The sequence below is a fragment of the Phyllostomus discolor genome, chromosome 14 (assembly GCF_004126475.2).
Source record: "Phyllostomus discolor isolate MPI-MPIP mPhyDis1 chromosome 14, mPhyDis1.pri.v3, whole genome shotgun sequence".
NCBI classification, from domain to species: domain Eukaryota; kingdom Metazoa; phylum Chordata; class Mammalia; order Chiroptera; family Phyllostomidae; genus Phyllostomus; species Phyllostomus discolor.
Window position 1 is genome coordinate 21,318,351 of NC_040916.2, and position 22,431 is coordinate 21,340,781.

The 22,431-nt window shown below is 49.5% G+C and overlaps 1 protein-coding gene and 1 long non-coding RNA gene across 5 annotated transcripts in view; one reads left to right on the plus strand and one right to left on the minus strand.

Annotated features, from left to right (window-relative positions):
* The window catches only part of RABGAP1L (RAB GTPase activating protein 1 like), a 454,513-nt gene that overhangs the window by 119,527 nt on the left and 312,555 nt on the right, over window positions 1-22,431 (minus strand). For all 4 annotated transcript variants that reach the window (XM_028530695.2, XM_036015478.1, XM_036015477.1 and 1 more), the window contains one exon: window positions 12,666-12,707. In XM_028530695.2, coding sequence (XP_028386496.1) covers window positions 12,666-12,707 — 42 coding nt within the window. The remainder of the gene's footprint in view (window positions 1-12,665; window positions 12,708-22,431) is intronic.
* On the plus strand, window positions 4,782-21,706 carry LOC118498185. Its single transcript, XR_004900707.1, has 3 exons — window positions 4,782-5,413; window positions 7,394-7,397; window positions 21,695-21,706. It is a non-coding gene; the product is annotated as an uncharacterized LOC118498185 (long non-coding RNA).

The following is a 22,431-nucleotide window of genomic DNA, read 5'->3' on the forward strand; positions in this document are numbered from 1 at the left end:
GTGAGGGCGCTCGCTCTGACACTCCGTCTGTTCTCCCACCCCGTCTGTCCTTGTATTCTCGTGCCGTTGTTCTCAGCAGCTTCTCTGCTTAACTCACAAGAGTAACTGACACTTTGTTCAGTGGTTGGAATTTAGCACTGATGTGACCATGCTTCCATTTCCTACAGTGACTAAAAATTTCAAGTTGCGAAATTAAAGGTATTAAAAAAAGGGTACTATTGAACACACACAGGGCCATTCAGGTAATCTCTTTCTTCTTGGGTGAGTTTTGGTGGTTTGTGCTTTTCAACAGCTTTATCCATTTCATCTAAGTTGTCGAATGTATTGTCACAAAATTGTTCATAATATTCTCTCATTATCTTTGTTAATGTTTAGAACCTACAGTCATGCTATCTTTCTCATTCCTGTTATTGGTAATTAGTATCTTTCCACCTTTTTTCCTGGTCAGTCTGCTTTGGAGTCTTATTCGGTGCGTAAGTGTTCATCATCTTGATGTGTGTTTTGTATTTGTTTGATGTATTTTTTCCTTTTTCCTACTTCTTTTACACTGAATAGTTTTTTTATGATTTTCATGGATTTCCTTTGTTGGCTTATTGGCCACAACACTTTGCTCTGTCACTAAAGCAGCTGCTGCAGGGTGGCTTCGCCCTCTCACAGTCCACTCCCAGGGCATTCTACACAGCACGTACGGCAGACGTGCCTTACGACGGTACACCACCACTCCCTCCTTTTGTTCTACTATTGCCACACAGCTCTCTTATACGCACATCATAAACCCCCCAATGCACACTCATCTTTTTGCTGAAACGGTGAATTATATTTTAGAGACATTTAAATGACAAGGAAAGTTACGTGTCCATCCATCAAGTTCCCATTTGCAGTGACCCACATTCCTTTGTACAGACCGATTCCTGTTTCTATCAAGTATCATTTTCTTTCAGTCAGAGAATTTCCTTTAACGTTGTTAGTAATTCGTATCTGCCAGTGATGAATTCTTTCAAGTTTTAATGCTTATAAAAGTATTTCCCTTTAGTTTTTAAAACTTTTTTAATCCTCACCCCAGGATATGCTCACTGATGTCAGAGAGAGAGAGGAAAGGGGAGAGAGAGAAACACCAATTGGCTGCCTCCCTATGCGCCCCAACCAGGGATCAAACTTGCAACCTGGATATGTGCCTTCCCCAGGGACCGAACCCACCACCTTTCTGGTGTACGGGACAGCACTCCAACCAACTGAGCTACCCAGCTGGGGCCTCTCTTATTTTTAAATGCAAGTTTCACTTTCAGGGGGGATTAGTGCTTCAGGGATGTCATCCCACTGTTCTGTTACTCACACTGTTCATACAGAGAAATCCGCCGTAACATTCACCTTTGTTCTTCCATGTGTGTTGTGTGTCTCTGGCTGCTCTTAAGACTTTAAAGATTTTTCTCTTCATCACTAGTTCTGAGCAATTTGATTATGACATGCCTTCATATAGTTTTCTTCATGTTTCTTTTGCTTGGACTTCACTAAATTTTTAGATCTGTCAGCTTACAGCTCTCATCAAATTTGGAGAAACATCAGCATTATTTCTTCTCATGTTTCCCCCTTTCCTCCTTGCGTCTTCTTTAGGATCCCAATTACAAGTCCAGGAGGCCTTCATAAGTGTGTTACAACTCATTTCTTTCTTTCTGTTTCAAAATTCTTTTTTTGTTTATATTTAATTTTGAATAGTTTCGATTGCTATGTCTTCAAGTTTGTTAATTTTTTCTTCTGCAATATCTCATCTGCCATTAATCCCATTCAATATATTTTTTAGTTCTATTAAACATTGTCAAACATTGTACTTTTATCTACTAAAATTTAATTTATACCTTTTTATGTCTTAAGTTTCTCTCCTTAACTTTTAAATATATGGAATAGCTATAATTACTGTATTAATAGCATTGCTAATTATGACATCTGGCCTATTTTGATTAGTCAGTTTTTCTCTTTGTGATGGATCAAAATCTGCTTTGCCCACATTAAATTAAAATGATTCTAAGTGATGTTTAACAACCATGGGTAATTTTGTCCCCCCGTGTCCAGGGAACATCCAGTAATGTCTGGAGACATTTTCACTTGTTTCAGCTAATGCAGTGCTGCTGGCCGCTGGCTAGCAGGCGTCAGGGACACCGCTGCACACCCCACACTGCACGGGCCGGCCACCTACAGCCGGGAACCAGCTGGCCCGAAGTGTCGCCAGCACTGAGCTGGAAAAACCCTGCTGTAGGACAACTGCATGGAAGGAACTTAGGTCCCTGGAACACCTCATGGAGCTGAGCTGCACACAGGCCTGGGCCACAGGTCCAACTCTACAGTCTGTCACAGAAAAAAAAACAACATTCCTTCTTATTTAAGCTACTGTATTTTGGGTTGATATGGCAGCTCAGTCTACCCTCCAGTACAGAAATTGGTACCCAGAAGTGAGGGACTGCAAAAATGAAACTTAAAATAAGTTTCTTGGCTTTGTGGTTGAGTGAGAGATAAGGCAAGAAAACCAATCCCACAGGCTGGAACACTGGCGATCCGTTTTATGCCATGTCACAACACTGGTGAAACTGTCTCCTGTGATAACGTCACAGGGAGACCATGGATGTGTCTGTGACACGTGTCACTCTAAAGAAAGTGATCGGAAAATGGTCTATAACCTACACTGATCAAGTACAGTGATGTGAGGCCACAGAGCTGAAAAATCTAGCTTGTTCCCCAAACAACAGGATAAATAGCTTCTATATTCTTTCACAAGCATCTCTAAGACATCTCAGCCAAAATATAGAGCCGGCCCAGAGGCAAAGATCAAATCAAGAGTGTCACCTTCCCACCCACTCGGTGGCTGGTCTCAGGGCAACCACTATTAGGTGGGGAAGGAAGAGAACGGGCCACTGAAAACAGACAAGCAAATACAATAAGAAGGCTTCAGAAGTTTAGAAGAAACCTTTGGGTCTGTTCACTCATAATGAACTAACTGGAAGCTAAAAACCAAGGCTCACACAGATATGAAGGGAACTAATTCCCAAAAGAGATCAAAAGGTTTGCCTACAAAAACCTCTATTTGTTTGATCACTGAAACTACTCTCAGGCTTTTAACTCTCCACAAACAAGAGGCAGCTCTGAACGCCACACAGCTCCCACGGAGGGTGTACACTCTGGCACGGACTCCAGGTGCCACCACGAAGGACAGTGGGTAGCAGAGTGGCTCCTAGAGCTCTGAGCCGAGGGGCAGCCAGATGGGCAGACCAAACAATGTTCTCTACTGCTGGAGCAGGGCTCCCGTGAACGCCTACGGACCGCTGACTGGGAAGTGTTTCCCATTCCCCCCTTTTCCGAACGGGGGCTTGTACACCCACCATACGCTTCCCTGCACTTCTGTGCATGGGATGGGACATGAGCAGATACCTGGCCAGGGGACTGTGAGGACCCATCCCAGACCCGAGACACAGGACTGTGCGTCGTCCGGACACCCTTGACTTTGAGCAGATGAGGTCACTGACTGGGGCCTTTGATGTCTCCCTTGGGAGGGAGGAAGTGTCTGTGTGCAGGAATAAAGGTGATCACAGATGCTGAATGGCCGAGGGGCACACGAGGGTGACCGGCACCGTTCTCTGAGAGACTGCCCCGCTTCCACAGACACAGAGTTCTTCCGGGGCACTGTATTTCCCAGCCGACCTGCAGGTAAGTGTGGCCTTGGACAACATTTTTGTCCATGGAATGTGAGCAAAGCAATATATTCAATTTTTGCTTATAATGCCTGCTTCCTCTGAATTAGAACTTGGATGTGGCACTGACCTGGTTTTAGCCACGCGCATGAAGACGACATCCTAGGAGACAGTGAAGCGAGCACTTACGGAACCGAAGCCCCTGAGTGCTCACTCTCACGGCGCTGAGCTGCCTGCTTTGGGGCCAGCCCTCCCCCTTGTGGACTGCAGTGTGAGACAAACAAACCATCTTATTTAAACCACTTTATTCTCTACGGGTTCCCTTTCCCGTGCTGCCTCTCTTTTTAAATAGTAGCTTCGCCTATACCCCAATGAATCAAGGTTACATAGGCCACAGGGAAAAGTTTTGTTCTAAATTTATTTGGCTTTGCCCCAATCAGATCTCCTTGGTCAAGGGAAAGAAAAAAAGGAGAAAAAAAGAGCAAGGCTATGGGGCTTGGGGTTATTGTATTTCCAGTAAAAAGGTGCATATTTCAACCTGCATAAACCAAGTATCAAATGAATTTCTATACACTTCAGCTGAATGCCCTCTGACTGGTGATACCACTGTGATAATATCCATCGATCCCTCAGTGAGTCCTCAACCCTGTCAGCACTTGAATGAACAAAATGAGTCTATTTTGTGCTGAAAAGCATTACTAGCCATCCTTGCAGATAAAAAGGGTCATAAAAACGTATTGGGCAGTGACATCCTCTGAGAAAAGTCTCCTGATAGCATCGCCCTGTGGTCAGCACGCACACAGTGATTGGTTGGAGTGAAATAAAGTTTGAAAAGGGCATTAATCAGGACTCAGGGATGACTTCATACACATTCATGGCTGTGAAAGAAGAAATGGACAGGCAGAACTCGGGAATCAAATCTTATTCTGGCCAGTCAAGAGCGGAGAATATTCAAGTTCCATGATCATTCTTGATAGTGAGTTTGTTTTCATTAGCCTAAACTCAATTATCTGCTGACACAGCCACAGCTCCTGGTTGCTCTGGCTCTGCTTCTGTCCTACTCAACCAGTGACTTTCCAAAACTGGGACGACCGTCTGTGAATGGGCGGTTGACAGGGTTCAGGACGCACTACCCCAGAATATGGCACCCGGGCATACTGAACAGTTGAGGCTGCGGGAGTCAATGACAGAAGTGGAGGGGTCTCTCCGTCCCCTGCTCGCCCTTCTCCCCTGAGGCGGGTCCTAAGACCCTCTTGTGAGTGGGCCCTCCCTCTGCCTGAAGGAAGGAAACACCCTCATCTGCAAGACACGCAGAGGCTGAGAAGACACAAGCCAACAGGCCTTGCAAAGTTTTCCCAGTTTATTACATTTAGCTCGTGCCCCTCTGTCCTGTCCTGTGTTTGCACAACTGTCCACTCCTCACCAAACCTGCCATTGAAACCACGCCGAACCAGTTCTTCAGGTCTGCGTTTCCTCTTGAAGGCTTCCATGTCACAGAAAATATATTAAATAAATTGTATGCTCTTTTCCCAGTAATGTGTCTTTTCTTGTCACCTTAATTCTAGATCTACCTGGCCAGGGACCCTAAGAGGGTTAAGGAGAACATTTTCCTCCCCTACACAGTCTTCCAAAACCTTGGATAAAAGACCTCCTTTTCCTGCACAGCACAGCGTCAACATGGACTGGTGACTCGGAGGCTGGTTTCACTGCCGTGTGAGGGTCTCCTGCTCTGCACCGTGGGCGAGCACAGAGCTGTGAGTGCCAGCTACTGGAACCAGGTGTCGAGGGGGCACAGCCCTCCCTTCTCCACAGGGTGGCCGTCGGGTTTCACACTCACACACACAGTTTAGTGGTTGAGGACGTTGGCTCTAGAGTAAGATGGGCCCAGTTCTGAGTCTGGTGTGTCCGTGAAACTGAATGACTTCAGCCAAGTCACCTTCTCAAAGCCTTCGCTTCCTCATCCGTAAAAGGGAGATGTACACTCATCCCGCCTTTATAGGGCCACTGTCAAAACTCAAGGTCAGAGAAACTTGTAGAAAAAGTCTTGTCAAACTCACAGAAGCAGAGGGTAGAATGATGACGGGGGGGGAGGGGGATGGGGAGTAACTGCGTTGCGGGCTCAGAGCTGCAACTCGGGAAGACGAAAAGGCCCTAGAGAGGGCTGGGAGTGACGATGGCACAATGACGTGGACGTACTTTGAACAACACGCTCAGAAATGGCTAAACGGTCACTGCAACAAAAACCAAGGAAAACACCGAAGGTCACAAAGGTCACTTTCCAAGGGCTTAGCACCGCACCAGCCATGTTTGAAGTGCTGAGCAATTCACTGGTAGATATGTTACTATTAATTTGATTTATTAACTATTTTTGAAATGCATCTGAGCGTTCATCACAGGTGATAAATGCTATACAATTACCTAACTACTGATAAGAGCTGTCAGATTTTTAAAATATGGATCCGACGTATCTCCTGAGTATCTAGAGACCCCTGGTCAGAACAGCGGCAGTACGGAGGCGTGTGCACTGCCCACACCCCCTCACATGCACAAACACACGCACACACGCACACGGTAACATTTCACCTACTTAGAACACACGGCTTGTTCATTTTCAAGGGCAGTTGGTGCTAACAGGCCCTTTAAGTGGGATTGAAAATAATTTGCTGGTATTTTTTAAACTGTCATAGACTATTCTTTTGTTCATAATTTTATTATGTTGCTCTACAAACTCTTTTTTGTAAGATACAAAGATACTATTGAGCCAAGCAAGCATTTAGACAACAAATAGTCTAATTACATGATGACTCTTACTCTTCTTGACAGGACTGAGGTGGTTGTACGTAGCACATAGAGTGTGCGTGTGTGTGTGTGTGCATGTGCACGCCTGTGTACAGGGTGGACAAAAGTAGGTTTACAGTTGCGCATATGGAAAATAATACAGTAATGAAATAATAATACAAGAATAAACTCTGTGTTTCATGTACTCACAACTGTAAATCCACTCTTCCCTACCCTTTATATGTGCAAACTGGAGATCCACGAGAAGAAAGTTCTAGACACTCAAATTACGTCGGAAGGGGAAAGCCACACAAAGCCATAGCCGAGTCTCAGAACCGCAGTGCCGGAGCCGCGGCTTCCGTTCCCAGAGCAGCAGCGCTGTGCTGCCACCAGCAGGGCACCAGGCGTTCCTCCACGGAAGCTCAAAACTACTTGCATGCGCCAGTCACTGCAAACCCAGGAGACTGTAGAAAGAACCCTTACAAGTCAACAATAGAAACCCCAGATAACCCAGTTAAAAATTGGGCAAAAGATCCTAATAGATGGATCTCCAAAGAAGAGCTACAAAGAGCACACGAAAGGACGCTCAGCATCAGCCGCCATCCGTGAAACGCGAAAGGGACCACAAGGAGATTCTGCTTGACGCCCACCAGATGGCCATAATCCAAAGGGTCAGAGCAGTGGCTAGCAAGGGCGCAGAGACATCGGAACCCTCACTGTTTCCATTGCCTATTTGTCCTGTTGGGACAGGAGGGACTCCTGCCCTAGGGTCATGGAGAGAAGCAATTATGATGACCTGATTGAGAGAGTGCAGTGGTGGGGGAGAGGGGGAGATGAGGAGAGGGCTAGGCTTGGCCAGACCATGAAAACCTCGTGCGCTACGTTCAAAATGGTGAAGTTCATCCCAGGAGCAGTGGGAGGCCACTGAAGGGTTTTAGGCAAGTGGAGTCACTCCCTGACCCACCTCCTGCGGCCCCTCCCTGCTCCGGCCTCAGCTATACTCCGAGCACAAGCCTCCACAGGCCGCTTCCACCGCCGAATGGCCTTGTGTGCGTCAGCACCACCCGCTCCCTCACTGCCTTCGGGTCTTTCTCCGGGCCCCTCCCACCGGCCAGACCTGGCTCCCTAGTAACACGGCAAAACCCACCACAACGCCGGGACCCTGCCGCACCTTTCCTTCTCCCACAGCACGACTGCTTCGCATTCACTGTGTCTGAGTGTCTGTTAGGGCTCTGGGTCATAACTGTCCACTGCCAGACACAGCTTCACGGAGGCAAGTGTTTTTGTTATTGCAGTGCACTGACCGAGTCTGTCTCCGAATCGGTGCTCAGTGAGTATCTGTGGAACAGTAAATAATAACATTTGTTTTAGAAGGTCAAGTGCATGGCCACGTGGGAATGAACTGGACAACAGTCACGAGCAGATGGAGGGGCGCAGACATCACTTCTCCGAGCCCCACTGCCAGCACCCGCATCCCAGACGCCGACCTCTCCGCCTCCCACACTCCGGGCGCAGGCCTCCTGCCTCCCGCCTCCGGCCTCCTGCCAGCGCAGAAAACCCTCTTCGGCCTTTACACTTCTGCCCAGAAGCTAATTCTCCAGACTGCGGCAGAGCTGGCTACTGCTTTCCATTCCATTCTCAGCTCAGGTATCACCCCTTAGAGCACTTTGACTGACAAGCTAATGCAAAAAGGGGGACCCTTCTCCACTCTGCACCAAGGTCACTCTCTTGGTGACCGTAAAAAACAGCATCACTAGAATCTTGTATTTGTTCTAGCACTGCCTTTCACTCGTCGGAACAAAAGCTCCATGAACGTGGGGCCTCTCCTCATTAGCACCCCCTCTCCGACGCCTAGAAGACTGCCTACCACCTGGCAGGTGCTCAGCATCAGTTACCAAACGAGGTCACGGCAACAGTCCAGGTCAGAGAGTTCGGAGCCCTGACTACTCACTCGGGAAGAGTCTGTGAACCGTCAAGGAGAGAAACCACTTAGCAGGGGTCAGAGATTTAGGAAGAGGACGGGCAAGGATGGCCTCTAGGCTTCCACTTCAAGCAGCCAGGCAGGGGGTACCTTCGCTGCAGTGAGGGTCATGGGGGTGGGGGGAGCAGCGGGCTTGGGGGGGCACGTTATTTCGGTTTTGACTTCTGGGTTTGATGTGCCTCTGAAACACCCAAGCAGGCATGTGAGGTCCACTGCCAAATATTTGGGTCTGGGCTAACCGTGAAGATAAGATTGGACATTGAGAGATAAAATCAGGGGAATGAACAGGATCATCAAGGGAGAAGCATCGAGTGAGTTCCTGGAGGCTGGAGCTCTGTGGACTCCAAGTTCACGACTAGGGAAGAAAGGAGTGAGCAAAGGCAAATGAAGCATACAGAAAGATAAAATCTTCCACAGAACGATGAGGTAAAACATCACAGTGGAGAGGGTTGAAAAGCACATACTTAGAAATTCTGCTTTTTCAAGGGTATGGGGAAAATGCACTCATACTGCTAGCAGAAAGCAATTTTGCAAAATGCATCAATAATTAAAATGTGATTACACTCTGACTCAGCAATTACATTCCTAGAAATTTATCCAAAAGACAGTATCAGATAAGTATGTAGTTTGTTAAATGGGAACATCGGGAAACACCTTAAATGTTCATAAAAATTAAAATTGGTTAAATTATGGCACATACAGGGAGACACTAAGCAGGATATGAAAGGTTAAGAAAGCTCTGTGTCTCTTTTTTTCCCAAGAAACACCAAATGGTGGATGACGCCGGTGCTGTAGGAGGGCCGGGAGGCTCCGGGCGCCCTGGAATGAGAGGCTGCGGCGGGCATCCGAGGAGGATTTGGCAGCGGCATCCAGGGCCGAGGTCGCAGCCGGGGTCAGGGTCGGGGTCACAGTGCACTGAGCTACAGCCACTGGATGCTGCACAAAGCAAACGAATTAGGTTTGGGGGCCTGTCGCTGACCTACCTGGTGGACAGTGCCGACATCCTGAATGGCTGGCCGATGCTACCAGCGACAGTGAGTCCGTAGCTCAACAGGCTTCTAGCCACCTGGAAGACTACTTCTAACCCCACAGAAAGCGGCTCCCGTTGGGAAAGGAGGTGTCTTGAAACCATTCTGAGCATCAGAGAGAGTCACCTGTGTCTGTGCTCTTTAAAAATACCACAAAACCAGCTTTGTCATGACTAAGCCAAAAGACTTTAGGCAACCTGGGGCCCGGGCCCGCCCATTCTCAGCTGGGGAGAGAATCTGACGGTGTTCTCCCGCTTACACACCACAGGGTTCTCCTGCGAATAACGCCCGGACACTGCGTGCGGGCCGGAGAGCCCCCTGTGCAGCACGCAGCCCAGGGCGGCTGCTCAGGAAACGTGACTTCCCTTCCGGATTCCCCTCGTCCCAGGAAACCTCCTCATTCAGAGGAGCCCGGAGTCCCTGGGCCGCTATGTTGAAAATCGCTTAGACTGGGTGCATGAGCACTTCGAACTGTCCCCACGTTTGCTATTCCACAGAAACAAATACACAGCCTTCCATCCGGCACACGAGGTCAGGGGCTCAGTCGGTCACGCCACACGGGTTTGGAGCACTCGCTCAGGCCGGTCAACAGCCTCCGGTCCGGCCCATCTGCACTGCATGGGGGGCCGGTCCCATTCACGCAGGAAAGGGGTGTAAACACAGGCCAGCAGCAGTGAGAAGCTCTCCTGTTCACACCTCCTCTAGTCAAATTCCCAGCATGGTATGAGATGAGTATCCAAGGGTTACTGGAGAAGATAAAACAGCCCTCCTGCCCCGTGGCCGGAGCTTCCTCTGCACAGGTCATGTCTGGGTTCACATGGCCAACACAATCGGGCCTAAAACCCTGTGGATCAGAAAGGCAGTTTACCAGACGGATACATGTTGGCTGACACAGAGTCCAGGTCCAACACCCAGAGGGTTACCCACAAAAGACAGAACACGCATGTGCTGAGGGTGCCAGTAAAGAAAGGTCACCCCCAAAATTGGGGGAAGACATCCCGGGAAAGATGTGACATCCGAGATTTTTAAAAAATTGGACATGATTGGGAAACATCAGAACTTTGTCGAACTGCCTCACACTTCCTTTACAGTTCAATGTGCTTTTTGCTCTGAATTACATAATTCTTTTACTACGTGGGTATTCTAAAAGGCTTATTCCAGCCCTATAAGGAAAACAACTTAAAAATTATTTGTTTTCATCTGTTTTAATGATGAGAAAACAAATAGAGGTAGACTAACCCATAACTTCATTAAAAGAGACATGCAAGTACGTTTGCTATTCCACTGAAGGGATTTTAAATGTTTTCCTAACTTCTAAAGTAACTCTGCCGTAAGAATCATTCATCCCTGAACTCACAATGATGAAGGGACAACTTCAAGTACGTCCAAGGAACTTCCCGAAGCACAGGCGTCCCGCAGACTGAGCGGCGAGGAGCCTTGCCCGCTGGCGGGGTGGCATGGCCCAGGCGCTGCCCCGCCTTCTCCGGCCACGGCACCCGCTGGTCAGCGGAAGCTCTCCCAGAGCACCGGGGGGCTCTCTGCAGGTGCCAGGCCGCACCTCTTGGGACACTCACCGGCATGACAGGAACCCGGACACGAATTCTGAGCCACCTTGTGACCACAGCTGTCCCCACAGCAACGACCGCTGACACTTACTGGGCAGTGCGGTTCTCTAGGTGCTATGCTAGAGCCTTCACGTAGCACCTTATCCCGTTCTTACAACAATCCCCCAACTCGGCTGCTACTGTCTCAACACTCAGGGCCCGAGTACTTGAAGTGATTTGCTCAAGGTTGTACACTGGGGCTGAAGTCAGAACCAAATCTGGGTCCAGTGGCCAAAATTTTACCCACTGCGCTTTACGGGGGAAGGTGAGCCTGCAGCTTTTAACCAACAAGGCAATCACTGCCTTCCATAACAGACTGTCATCTCTGACTGAAGGACAAAAACCGACTGAGTTATTTTTACCAATTCTTCAGCAAATGTCTAGCTATTACCGCACTGTTAAAGCTGCACTGATATGTTGATATAAAAGCCAACAAGGTAATTATAACTGAATTCTAAAGTGTCTTATAAATTTCTAGCTATCAGAGAAAGAACTGCAAATTGAAATGTAGCAGTTTCGTTTTTAGTCAGTGTATTATAGAAGCTTTCTAATAATTGGATGATACGTTTAGGTACCTCCAGGGATGCTGTTACGGTAAGAAGTATTTTAAGAAAAAAACTGGCATCATTTTGACAAACAGGTTTTAACTTTTTTTCTTGTATCATCTAACTCATATGAATGAAAACCTTTTTTTAAAGTTATTGGAATGAGTGCTATGGTAGATTACAAAAAAAACAAAGAAACAAATTCTAAATAAACAATAACAAAAGAGGATGGCAGTGTAACAGGGTGCAGCCAAGAGGGGAGCCCCAAACAGGGATTTGTAATAGGGCCCAGAAGAGCTTGGAGATAATTGGCTCCACACCACAGAGCCACACCTGCCCAGAATCTGGCAGCTGTAGCCAATTGTGGGAGGAGCCGGAAATGGGGCTGCAGAGGAAGGTCGGCGCTGGGATTTAAACCGAGATGTGGCAGCCACTGGAGGGGGAGAATTATGCGCAGCCCTGAAGGGGGAGAACCATGCGCAGCCCTGCAAGAGAGAACCACACAGCTTTAGCAGAGTGAAGACTCTCTCGGCCCTGAGGGAGAGAACCACACGGCCTTGATGGAGTGGAGACTCCTGTGGTCTGGGGAGAGAGGACCACGTGCATTTGCCAGAGTAGGGACCCCTGCAGCTTTAGGAGATACGGTACTCTGGACTGGGCAAAGAGAGAAGGAAGGAAGGACTGTGTCTGTTTGTGGGTGCTTTAAGGGACTTTAGGATTTTTGGTGAAGACATTAGGTCCCTACTTTAAGTTTGTATAGCATTAAATAAACGTTTCCTTTCCTTTTCACAAATCTTTGGCATTGAGAGATGTCTTTCCTCTATCGGTGGACATAACGGACCTGGGGGCTTCTTTCAGTAATAGTATATCGTCCCAGGCCCCCCTTGTTTGTTCTGTAACAGGAGGGCAGGACAGAATCGGAGGTCCTCCAAGAAGTCCTCCTCGTGGGTTTAAGAATCTAAAATGAGCCAGAGGCTGGGAGCTGAATCCCGCCAGGTCCAAGGGCACAGAGGTCAGAGAGTCTGGTGCCTTCAAAATAAAAAGAGACTTACCTTTAGAAGAGCCAAGGCCACGTGAAAGATTATGTTCAAACCCTGCAATTAAAAAGAAGAGCCAAAATCAGCACTGCCACATACTGTATTTCATTAAGTAGTTTCCCAAGACACTCACACACCATTTTCACAGACAATAATACTTAAACAAGTCATTAGTTTTTTTAAAAAGGTATTTTCTTTCTCTGAGAGACTTGCTGCAAATTTTAGATGCTATTTAATGAGTGTTCATATAAAATTACTGCTTTTACAATAAATCATTTTCCTTCAATCCATTTCTAAATTACTTGTATGGTCTAAGGATTGCAAGAGTCGAGTTCTGAGGTCAAGAGGGAGGGATGCAGAAGTCCAAAGTGACGCCTGAGACTCCGGGGCTGTGACTCCGGGCTGCACATCTGGGTGGCGCGGTCCAGCCGGCAGCGGCAGACGGCACAGCAGAGCCCGGCACCAGCAGTGCCGCCATCCCCAGGACGGACCGCACGCGGGGAGCTGCCGCCGTCACGCTGGATTTCCACCACTGTCCTCACTGTGTGTTGTTTGTTTGATCTCTCGCTCACAGGCAGCATGTGAACAACTGGAGATGGTAGTTAGGGCCTATCTGCCAGACTTGCTTTCCCTTTTTTCCCTCCTCGGGGCAGAGCAGCATTTCTTTAGGAATAAACGAGTTAAATAGCCTATTAAGGAGCCACACTGCAGCTGAACTCTGACTTCACGACTCCTTCTGAAGAGATGCTTAGATACTAAATTCAAGAGAGAGGGAATCTTACACACGCGAGATAAGAGAACCAGAAAAGAGGCTGCCACAGAACATGCTGTTTCTTCGCCGTGCGAGTTATTGCACACGAGAAGAAAGGCCTCCCGAGTCGGAACCAACTGTGAGCTGCCGTCCCCCAGAAGCCCGGGGTCTGTGAGATGCGCCCTCTTCACCCCGGTCACAAGCGGGCCTGCCTGCCTTTCGGAAGCGGAGCTGCAGCAGGTACATCACGCAAAGGCGCTCTGACAAACCGCCCTGTCTCTGTCCCCAGAATCAGAAGTGAGGAGCAGGACTAGGTACTGAGAGTGCCCTCCCACCGTGACTTGCTAATGTCATCTCTCATGGCCACTGAAAATATGATGTGAGGGTGGACGGGGAAAGGACTAACACAAAATATTTGGTTGGAGGCTCTGGGTTTGCTCCGTCAATTCTTTAAGAAAACAAAGCAGCTGGAAGTAAGTATAATCAGGCCAGAAGACAAGAATAGACTGACACAGTCCATCACCACAAGCAATGGCCCCACACTGGTTTTGATTACTGTTACCAAGTAGAAAAAAGAAGACTTCTGTAGATCAAAAACTGGGGTTACAATTAAGGAAATTTTGCTTTCGTAAAGTTGCATCCTCACCCGCTAACTGCTGCCCACGGCAGCCAAAACTTGCCGACCGAGAGAAGACGACCCGCCACCTTGCCCCACGCCCCCTCCACCCACATCACAGCAGCCAGACGCCAGTGAAGCCCCACAGGCCGAGTGCCTGGCACACGCCATCGGGACTGAGTCCGCCTGCCTGTGCTGTTTTCCTCGTCCCTGCTGAAGCTGTAAGGCTCTCCTCTCTAAGCCTCACGATGATGCTCCGGTCCTTTCTCCCGAGCTTTCTCCCGCCCTCCTCTCCTTCCCAACCCCTTCAGTGCGCTCTCTGGAAGTACCACTCCAGGCTCAACCACCTCTGCTGTGTTCTCAGCCTCCCCTCCGAGCACTCCCCCTCCCCCTCACATCCACAGCAACATTGACAGTGCACTGATTTTCACAACAAAATGTATTATTACAATTTATACTTTTCACATTATGAACTTGACTAGTCTGAGGGTACAGATCTATATTTAGTAGCAGGTTAGGATCATCCCCCAAACCCCTAAAAACTAGTAGCGGCACTTCACCACATGGTGCTGCTGTAGAGGGCACGGCGAGTGCTTGTCTGAGGACCAGACAGCTGAACTATACTAGTGACCCCCAGTTTGCTGGGGTTTATTCTTTTCCCTGTAGACCCAGCTAAACCAATGATAGAATCACCATCAAACTATAGTTAAGAAATCCTTTTCTTTACCTATCTCAAAGTAAAAGTACTAACCAACTTAGCTACGAAAAATTCAAGTAAGAACTTAGAAATTTTTTTAAAAATTAATGATCTCCAAATAGCCAAAATATTTCTCACTGACACAAGAGACACATTTATTCAAATTAGCTTGGTGATGTGATTTTATAGTTGACAGACTTCAGAAGCAGCAGACTAAAATCAAAGTGTATGCTGGATGGGATGAGGAACAGAGAGCCTGGAAGGACAGCTGTCAGAATTAAAATGTTAGAACTGACAGAAATAGAAGATGCACTTTTAAAAAACTATAAAATTTATAGCAATCTTGGCCCCTTTAGTGGAGCCAATAGCCCATTGGTAGTTAACATCAGCGCATCACGATAATCCAGCCGTGCTCATGACTACTGCGTGTAAGAAGTGTGTGCATTAAATACGAAGCAGATAACTTTTTTAAGTTTGGGAAGCTAAAGAGACTACTTGCAGTTACCAGAAAAAAATGCATATATGCAAACTCTTTAAATAACTCCAGAATAGTCAGATATTACTGCACCTGCTTACATGAAGCTCTAGATACTATCCATTTAAACAAACAACAAGAAAAGTAAAGACTTCACAAGCCTTAAACTAAACCAGAATAGTGTGACCAGACTATGGAAACAAAGATCCCTTCAGACCTCTGAGCTGTTGAAAATCAGGAAAAACTTGCTATTCTACCAGATCTTTATTTCACTACAAAAACATATCCTGGACTTCCTAAGAGAAGAAAAACAAAGGCAAATTTAGTTGCATATTTAAAAATACCTATTTTCTTTTAAAAGACATCCTCACTTAGGAATATAATTAGAAGTAGCGTTAAACCACAGAATCCTGCCCTGGCTGGCGTAGCTCAGTGGACTGAGCGTGGGCTGTGAACCAAAGTGTCGCAGGTTCGATTCCCAGTCAGGGAACATGCCTGGGTTGCAGGCCATGACCCCCAGCAACCGCACATTGATGTTTCTCTCCCTCTCCCTCTCTCTCCCTCTCTCTCTCCCCTCCCTAAACATAAATAAATAAAATCTTTAAAAAAAAAACTACACAACCCTCCTCCCCGTGGGCTGGATTTCAGACGACACCGGCAGCGCAGGCTGTGGCCCTTGGCGCCCAGCCGACGGTCAAGCGAGCTGAGCGACCCGCCCTTCGTTCTTCTGAGCACCACGAACTCAGCCTGAGCCCCCCACTGCCACCTCACTGTCCTCCCACTCTTACATGACCCACTCTTACATAACCCAACCTTTGCCTGAGCTGAAATTTATTTGCTGAAATATATTTTTAAAAGAAAAGGAAGTTATACATTTTCAAAATGCCTCTCCTTTTCAGAAATACATAATCTGCAGCAATCTGTTTGCTACTGAAGGGGAATCAAGGCTTCCTAACAAGACTCAAAGAGTAAAACGCTTGGAGAATTGTTCAGAGGAAAAGCAACAAGTAAATATGTTGTTATGGTTACTCATTATTGATAGTACAAGGTCTGCCTCCAAGAGCGAGAAAATAAGCAGCATCCACTGAATGTCTTCTGTGTGCCAAGATCCGAATTAATTACATTGAAAGCGTGTCCCTGGGTGACCCCAGGACAACCCCAGACCCTATTTTACACACAGGAGACTAAGGCTCAGAGAAGCCGAGTCAACTGCCCCCGCTCACACAGTCAGCAGGCAGGCAGGCCTCAGCCGGGCAGGGCCCCTCCACACTCCCAACCACCGAGTCAGAGACCACAGCCCAACGGACAGGCGGACGAGTGCACAAACCCCTTCACTGGGTGTTATTTAATGTGTCCTCTAATTCCCGAAGGATTAAAGTGGTTCCTTCCATTCCAAGGCAAGTAAATTTTGAGAGCGGAGAGTGGGACGGTAACAAATAGGTGACTCCTACCAAAACCCAATTTTATCATTTGTCTCCGCATCGAAAATACTCTTGAACGCGGCTGACCGCTTGCGGGCTGTGAGGCAATGACCAGCATGTCGGGGACAGAAAGGGTCCCGCCTCCCTCCCGTGACCACAGACTGAGGTCAGACTGGGAAGCTGCTGCTTCAGAATCCAGGCACAGCCTGCAAAAGTGTTCCCTTAGAGAACACCCACGAGTAATTGCCCCAAATTAGATAATTGCTCCCAAGCGCAGATCGTCGTGTTCCCGGGGCGGCCAACGGCGGAGCTCCCCCAGCCCGCACGGGCGAGGCTGAGAGCAGAGCACCCGCTGAACAGGCAGCGCGCGGTGGCTCTGATCAGCGCGGGGTCGTGGGCTCCGGGAGCTGACAGGTGACATGAGAGGCTGTCAGAAACAATGCTGACGGCACGGAGAACAATCGCTGAGCGGGTGGTGTCAACGCCTCACGTGTGCCTCAGCACCTGGGTCCTGGGGGACCAAAACAGAGACATCAGTGCGTGTGAAGGTGGCAGCCCTGACAATGAGGCCGTGAGCAATGAGCAAACCGGAAGTGGCCACGGGAAACCGAGCAGACCCACCGGCAGATGCGGCTCACGCCAGAGGAGGTGGGTGCTGCCCTTTCCGACCCATCTCCCGTGGGACCTCCCGCCCCAGGAAGGGGAGTGACTGAAGGAGACCTCGCATAAAAGCATATTAATATGTTGAGCACTTGCTAAGTATTCGATAAACACCAGCAATTATTACTCGGTTCACACAGCTACTGCCAGCTAGATCTTGCACTTTATACGCATACTTCACTGAAGTCTCTCCACAGCTCTACAGCCTGCGTGTGTTATGGCCACCACTGCAGGGGTGAGGGAACGGGGGCTCGGAGACACCACACTGTTAGTAAATAAATGGTAAAGCCAGGATCAGAACTCATGCCTGCCAGAAGGACAAACAACAACAAAACCCCATGCTCTTCACAGCTAACGCCAGCTCTACTGCAAACTCAGCGAGACCTTGGTTGGATTGAAGCCTGCCAAGATTCTCTGACACTTCCGCCATCGAGAGGTGGGTGGGGTCTCCGTCCTCTCTCCTGGGGTCTAGGCAGGCTACGCTGCTTCCATGGGCAACGGGCGGAGATGGTGAGGCTGTGCCGGCTCTCCAGCCCAGACCCGCGCACCGACCGCTCCCGGCCCGTCTCCGGGGCACTCGCTCCCGGGAGCCCGTCCCCACGTGAGCAGCGCTGTCGCACTTAGACCCCGCTGCAAGGAGTCAAACAGAGACAGAGGGGCCCACAGGATGAGCTGCCACCCACAGGAAGGAGAGGCCAGGGACCACCCAGGCACCAGATCCGTGAGTGAAAACGTCACCCTGAAGTGGACCCCCCAAGCCAGGCCACCCCCCACAGAAGCCACGCGAATCAGACATGAACCGCCCAGCCGAACCACTGACTTAGGAAATTGTGAACAAAGTAAATGACTGCTTTTAACTTTTGAAAGCATTTCATTTTGAAATGATTTCAGATTTAGATAAAAATTACCAAAAATTGTACCAAGAGCTTCTGCATATCCTTCACCTGGCTTCATTAAGTGTTAATGCCTTACATAGCCACAAAATAACTACCAAAACCAAGAAAGATGTATCTGAATTCTGTCAGATGCCCCCCTCATGTCCTTTTCCTGGGCCAGGACCCAGTCCTGGGTCCTGAACTTAGCCGGCATGTCTCCTTGGTCTCCTTTCACGTGGACCAGTTTCCAGTCTTTGTCTTTCATGAACTTGACCCTTTGAAGAGCACCGGCCCGTTCTTCTGAAGAATGTTCCTCAGTTGGATTTGCCTGATGCTTCCTTACGATGAACCGAGAGGACGTGCCCGGCAGGACAGCACGGAGGCCGTGTGTGGCCCCTGCGTCTTATCGGGGGGGGGGGGGGGGCGGTGTGTCACCAGTGGCTCCCGCTCCCAAACCACTGGCTCCCGGCCACTGGGCCTGGGGGGCATGTCCTCAGGTGAGCAGACCAGAGTCCCTTCGTCCCCTCTTCAAAGGTAAGGGAGTACCGTCTGTTCTCTAATGCAGGCTCCAGGGCAGGACACTGTAACACGCTAGCCGAGAAGTGTTTCACCTCATTCCGCTTCTCATGGTATAAGCTCTTTACAAGTTCAATCTTTTGTAAGAGTTTGCGGGAGTCACCAGTGAAATAAAGGATCGGTCGTTTCGGGTTTTGGGTTTTGCTTCTGGGTGACCACTAGGGGTCAGGGTGGCAGCACTGAAAACGGAGCAGCGGCTGAAGGAAGATCACAGCGACCTCCACAGCAGCCTCAGCTCCAAGTCCTGTGGCCGAGTCCTCCCTTGCGTGGACTGCCGGTTCAATAATACACTCTAAACTGTGACCAACTTTGAATGATTCCCACTTTTCCCTTCCCCAGGTTTACTTTATATTTCCCGTTTCATCAGATTCCTTTGTTAGTTTTTTCCTAAGTAGAGTTGTGAGGAAGAGAGAGCTCAAGGATGGGGAGGATGAGAAAGAAATCTAACATATGAACGCCTCTGCCTGATCATGGGCGAGTGTTTTTCTACCTTTCCTTGACTTGCATTTGTTTCTATAGACGAAGTACTAAATAGATGTATATCTGCAAAGCCTGCACCCTGCAGTCTGAGCGACCCTGGGAAGAACCCTTAGAGATCAGTGACGTCTGAATTAAACAGACCTTCCAGAAACAAGGCGGGTAAAATAAGAGAAAGAAATCAAGTTAGAGGTTTTGAAAGGTGCTCATCAAGTCCGAGCCATCACGAGGACTGTTCAGCGCATGCAAACATTCTCATGTTTGCGAGGACGGACAGGTCATGCCGCCAACAACAGACCCCCTGCTGGAACGGGTGACCTGGGAAGCACGCTACCGTTCCTACAAAGACACCCTGTCGGCAGGGAGCTCTGGCAGCGGTCACCCTTCGGTCTCCCCGCCGTCATGGGGCCTGCCCCTCCCCTGCTGCAGGCTTCAGTCAGCCGTCCCGGTCAGATGGCCTCATCAGGACAAAGAGCTTCCAGAAGCCGGCAGAATGGGAGGCCCGAAGCTGGAGGGGGAGGCCGGGCCCCTGCCCGCTGGCTGTCCGTGGCCCTCGCCACTGCCCAGACCTGGGTCCATGGTATCGTCCTGGCGATGCTCAGGCTACACGAAGGGCTTTCACCTCCCACCAAGTCCGATCGCCCCCCCAGCCTTTTTCTGGTTCTGGGGCGTCGACAGAGTGGGGGCACGGGGTGTACTCTGGGGCTGGCTTTCCCAGGCCTTAGTCGACCTTCCACCTCCCCCTGTCTGGCGCAGAGCGGTTAATTCAACTCTCTCCGCCTCGGCTCCCTCAGCGCCAGCACCGCCTCCCAGAGCAGCGGTGAATGAGTTTCGTCTACAAAGCACTTGGGACAGGGCCGGCCACAGGGTGGGCAGTCCCCGTCTGAACACGCAGTTACGGCCAAGTCCTCGGAACTGAACTTCAGGATGTTAGTTATAAGGAAATTTCAGTTACTTAAGATTTCAAGGAAATTGCTGCATATCCTGATAACTGACCTATAATATACATTCTCCTGTAATTTCCTGAAACAGTCTCTCCTATCTCCTATCTCCCAATCAGCTTGATCAGCTCAAAGACTCAGCCTTAGAAGGATGAGCTCCAGCCACAGGGAAATGGGAGCAGCTAGCACTCCAGGGGAAGCCGATCAAAGGATTAGCAAACCTTAAGGGAGAGAAGAGAGGAGAGGTGTTTACAGGTTTTGCTTCTACAAACTGGTAGACGCCAACTGAGTCAGCCTTTGGCATTTATTTCTGACCTGCCAGCTGGAGTGCAGACCTGCATTTCAACGAAGCTGAGCTCAGTGGCGCTGGCGGTGCCGGCAGTTTGCCCGCACGGGCTGCTGCCTGGCCTCGACCCTTCGCCGGGAGACAGACTGTGCAAGGTCGCTGAGTGGACGGGATCTCCAGAGGCGCCTCCACTCGGGCCCGGGAGGTCAAATCCCAAGCACAGAAAGCAGTGACAATAACCAGAGATGGTGGGGAAGGTAACCGGGAAGCTGAACTCCTGTCCCGTACCGGGCTCACCGCCTTCACCCTGGGGCTCCAGCTTTCATCCACCGGCCGTTCGTCGTGTCACCGTGTCATCGTCCACACGGGTGCACTTCCCTCTGGTCTGTCCTCCAAGGAAGTGGAGAGCACCTGAGTGCCATTTTTCCCTGCCACTGAAGATATATTGGAAAGCACACTTTTCAAGGTTTAATGTTCTCAGTTCTTGTCATCTGTCTTCATATGTACTAACTGCAAATTCTTGTGCACTTTGCCTAGGAACTCCCTTCAAGGCCTTCATAAATCTCCCAATGAAAAATAAAACTAGACGGGTCCAACCAGTGCAGGCTGCCACCGAAGGATCGCCTGCTACACCCGGAGCACTGACGTGCAGCCCTGCTAGTGCCCTGCCTACCACTGCTTTGAGTGGGAGGTCAGCTGCGGGGCTCACAACCTTCTCCGGCCAGACTGACGCGAGTCCTCGTCTTCCAAGGCCATGGAACGGATTCAGAGGGAACTCTCTTTGCTCTTTCCAACAAGGACTACCGGCTTAAACTACCCACAGACTTCCCAGTCTAACAATCTATTATTGTTTATGATTTCAATATAGTAGAAACACTTGATTTTCCGGATTCAAGCCGAGAGCAGACTGAACAGGCTTATAAAAGCATGGCTGTCTTGAAGTTCCAGTTCCCCAGATGGGTACCAAGGAGAGAACCATCACCACCTGGGTACAGCATGGTACCTGACACTCATTTACAGACCACGCCTAGAGAAGGTGGCCGTTGCGCGCCGGGAGGGGTCCCCAGGCGCCGGGCAGACGTCGGTGGACAGCAGGCGGATGAGCAGGAGTCGCGAGGTGGCTGGCCGGCCAGGAGGGGTATGGAAAGGGCGCCCTCGAGGTGGAGATCTGGGGCACTGAGGTCTTTGTTTCGTTTGCAGCCTTGACTGTCCATCGGAATATACATTTGTTCCCCAAAACAATGTGATCTAGTTTTTACAAATGCTGAGAAAAGCACGGGAGCTGCAAACCCTGAAAGAGTCGCCGGAGTGGGAGTCCCTTTTCCAGACATCCCGCGCAGGAGGGGGAGCTCCATTCAGAGGGACCCCACAGAGCGCAGAGGGCAGGGCGGTCTCTCCCGTCCCCTCCCAGGCCCTCAGCCCCTCTGAGCAGCCTCACAGCCGGGCCTCAGAGCCTCGGACGGCGGAGGGCTGGGAGCTGCTTGTCCCCACAGCTGGTCCCTGGGGCCACCTCCCACGAGGTGGGCAGGGGTGGTGAGGCAATGCTGTTCTACTGAAGCCTGAGCTTGGAGAAAAGGTTCTGTCCATTACGTTTTTCTCCAGGCCATCGTTTTTACATTTTAATCAAAATCACATGTCCCCAGGCAGAGCTGGCTTTATGCCAGTCTGATTTCCTTCAGGGCCACGAGACTGTGTGCGTGTGCTCGGCGGCCCTCGGGTCTGAGCGACGTTCCACCTGGGTGAGACCGAAGGCAGGCCTTCTCAGGGAAGGGGTGCACGGCCCCCTCACCCTGGGACCCCACACCGGTGCGCTGGAAACGGGGGCGTTCGTGTCTGTGTAGTGGAGGGGGGATCACTGTAATGTCAACTCACCAAAGCACAGTCTCCAGTCAGGGAATTGTTCCCGAGTCTACGTATTGGAACGAACTTGTTTAGCTCTCCATTTTTTAACGCAGTAAAACTTTAAAGACAATATAAATGTAAATAAATGAGTAGCACATCACAAA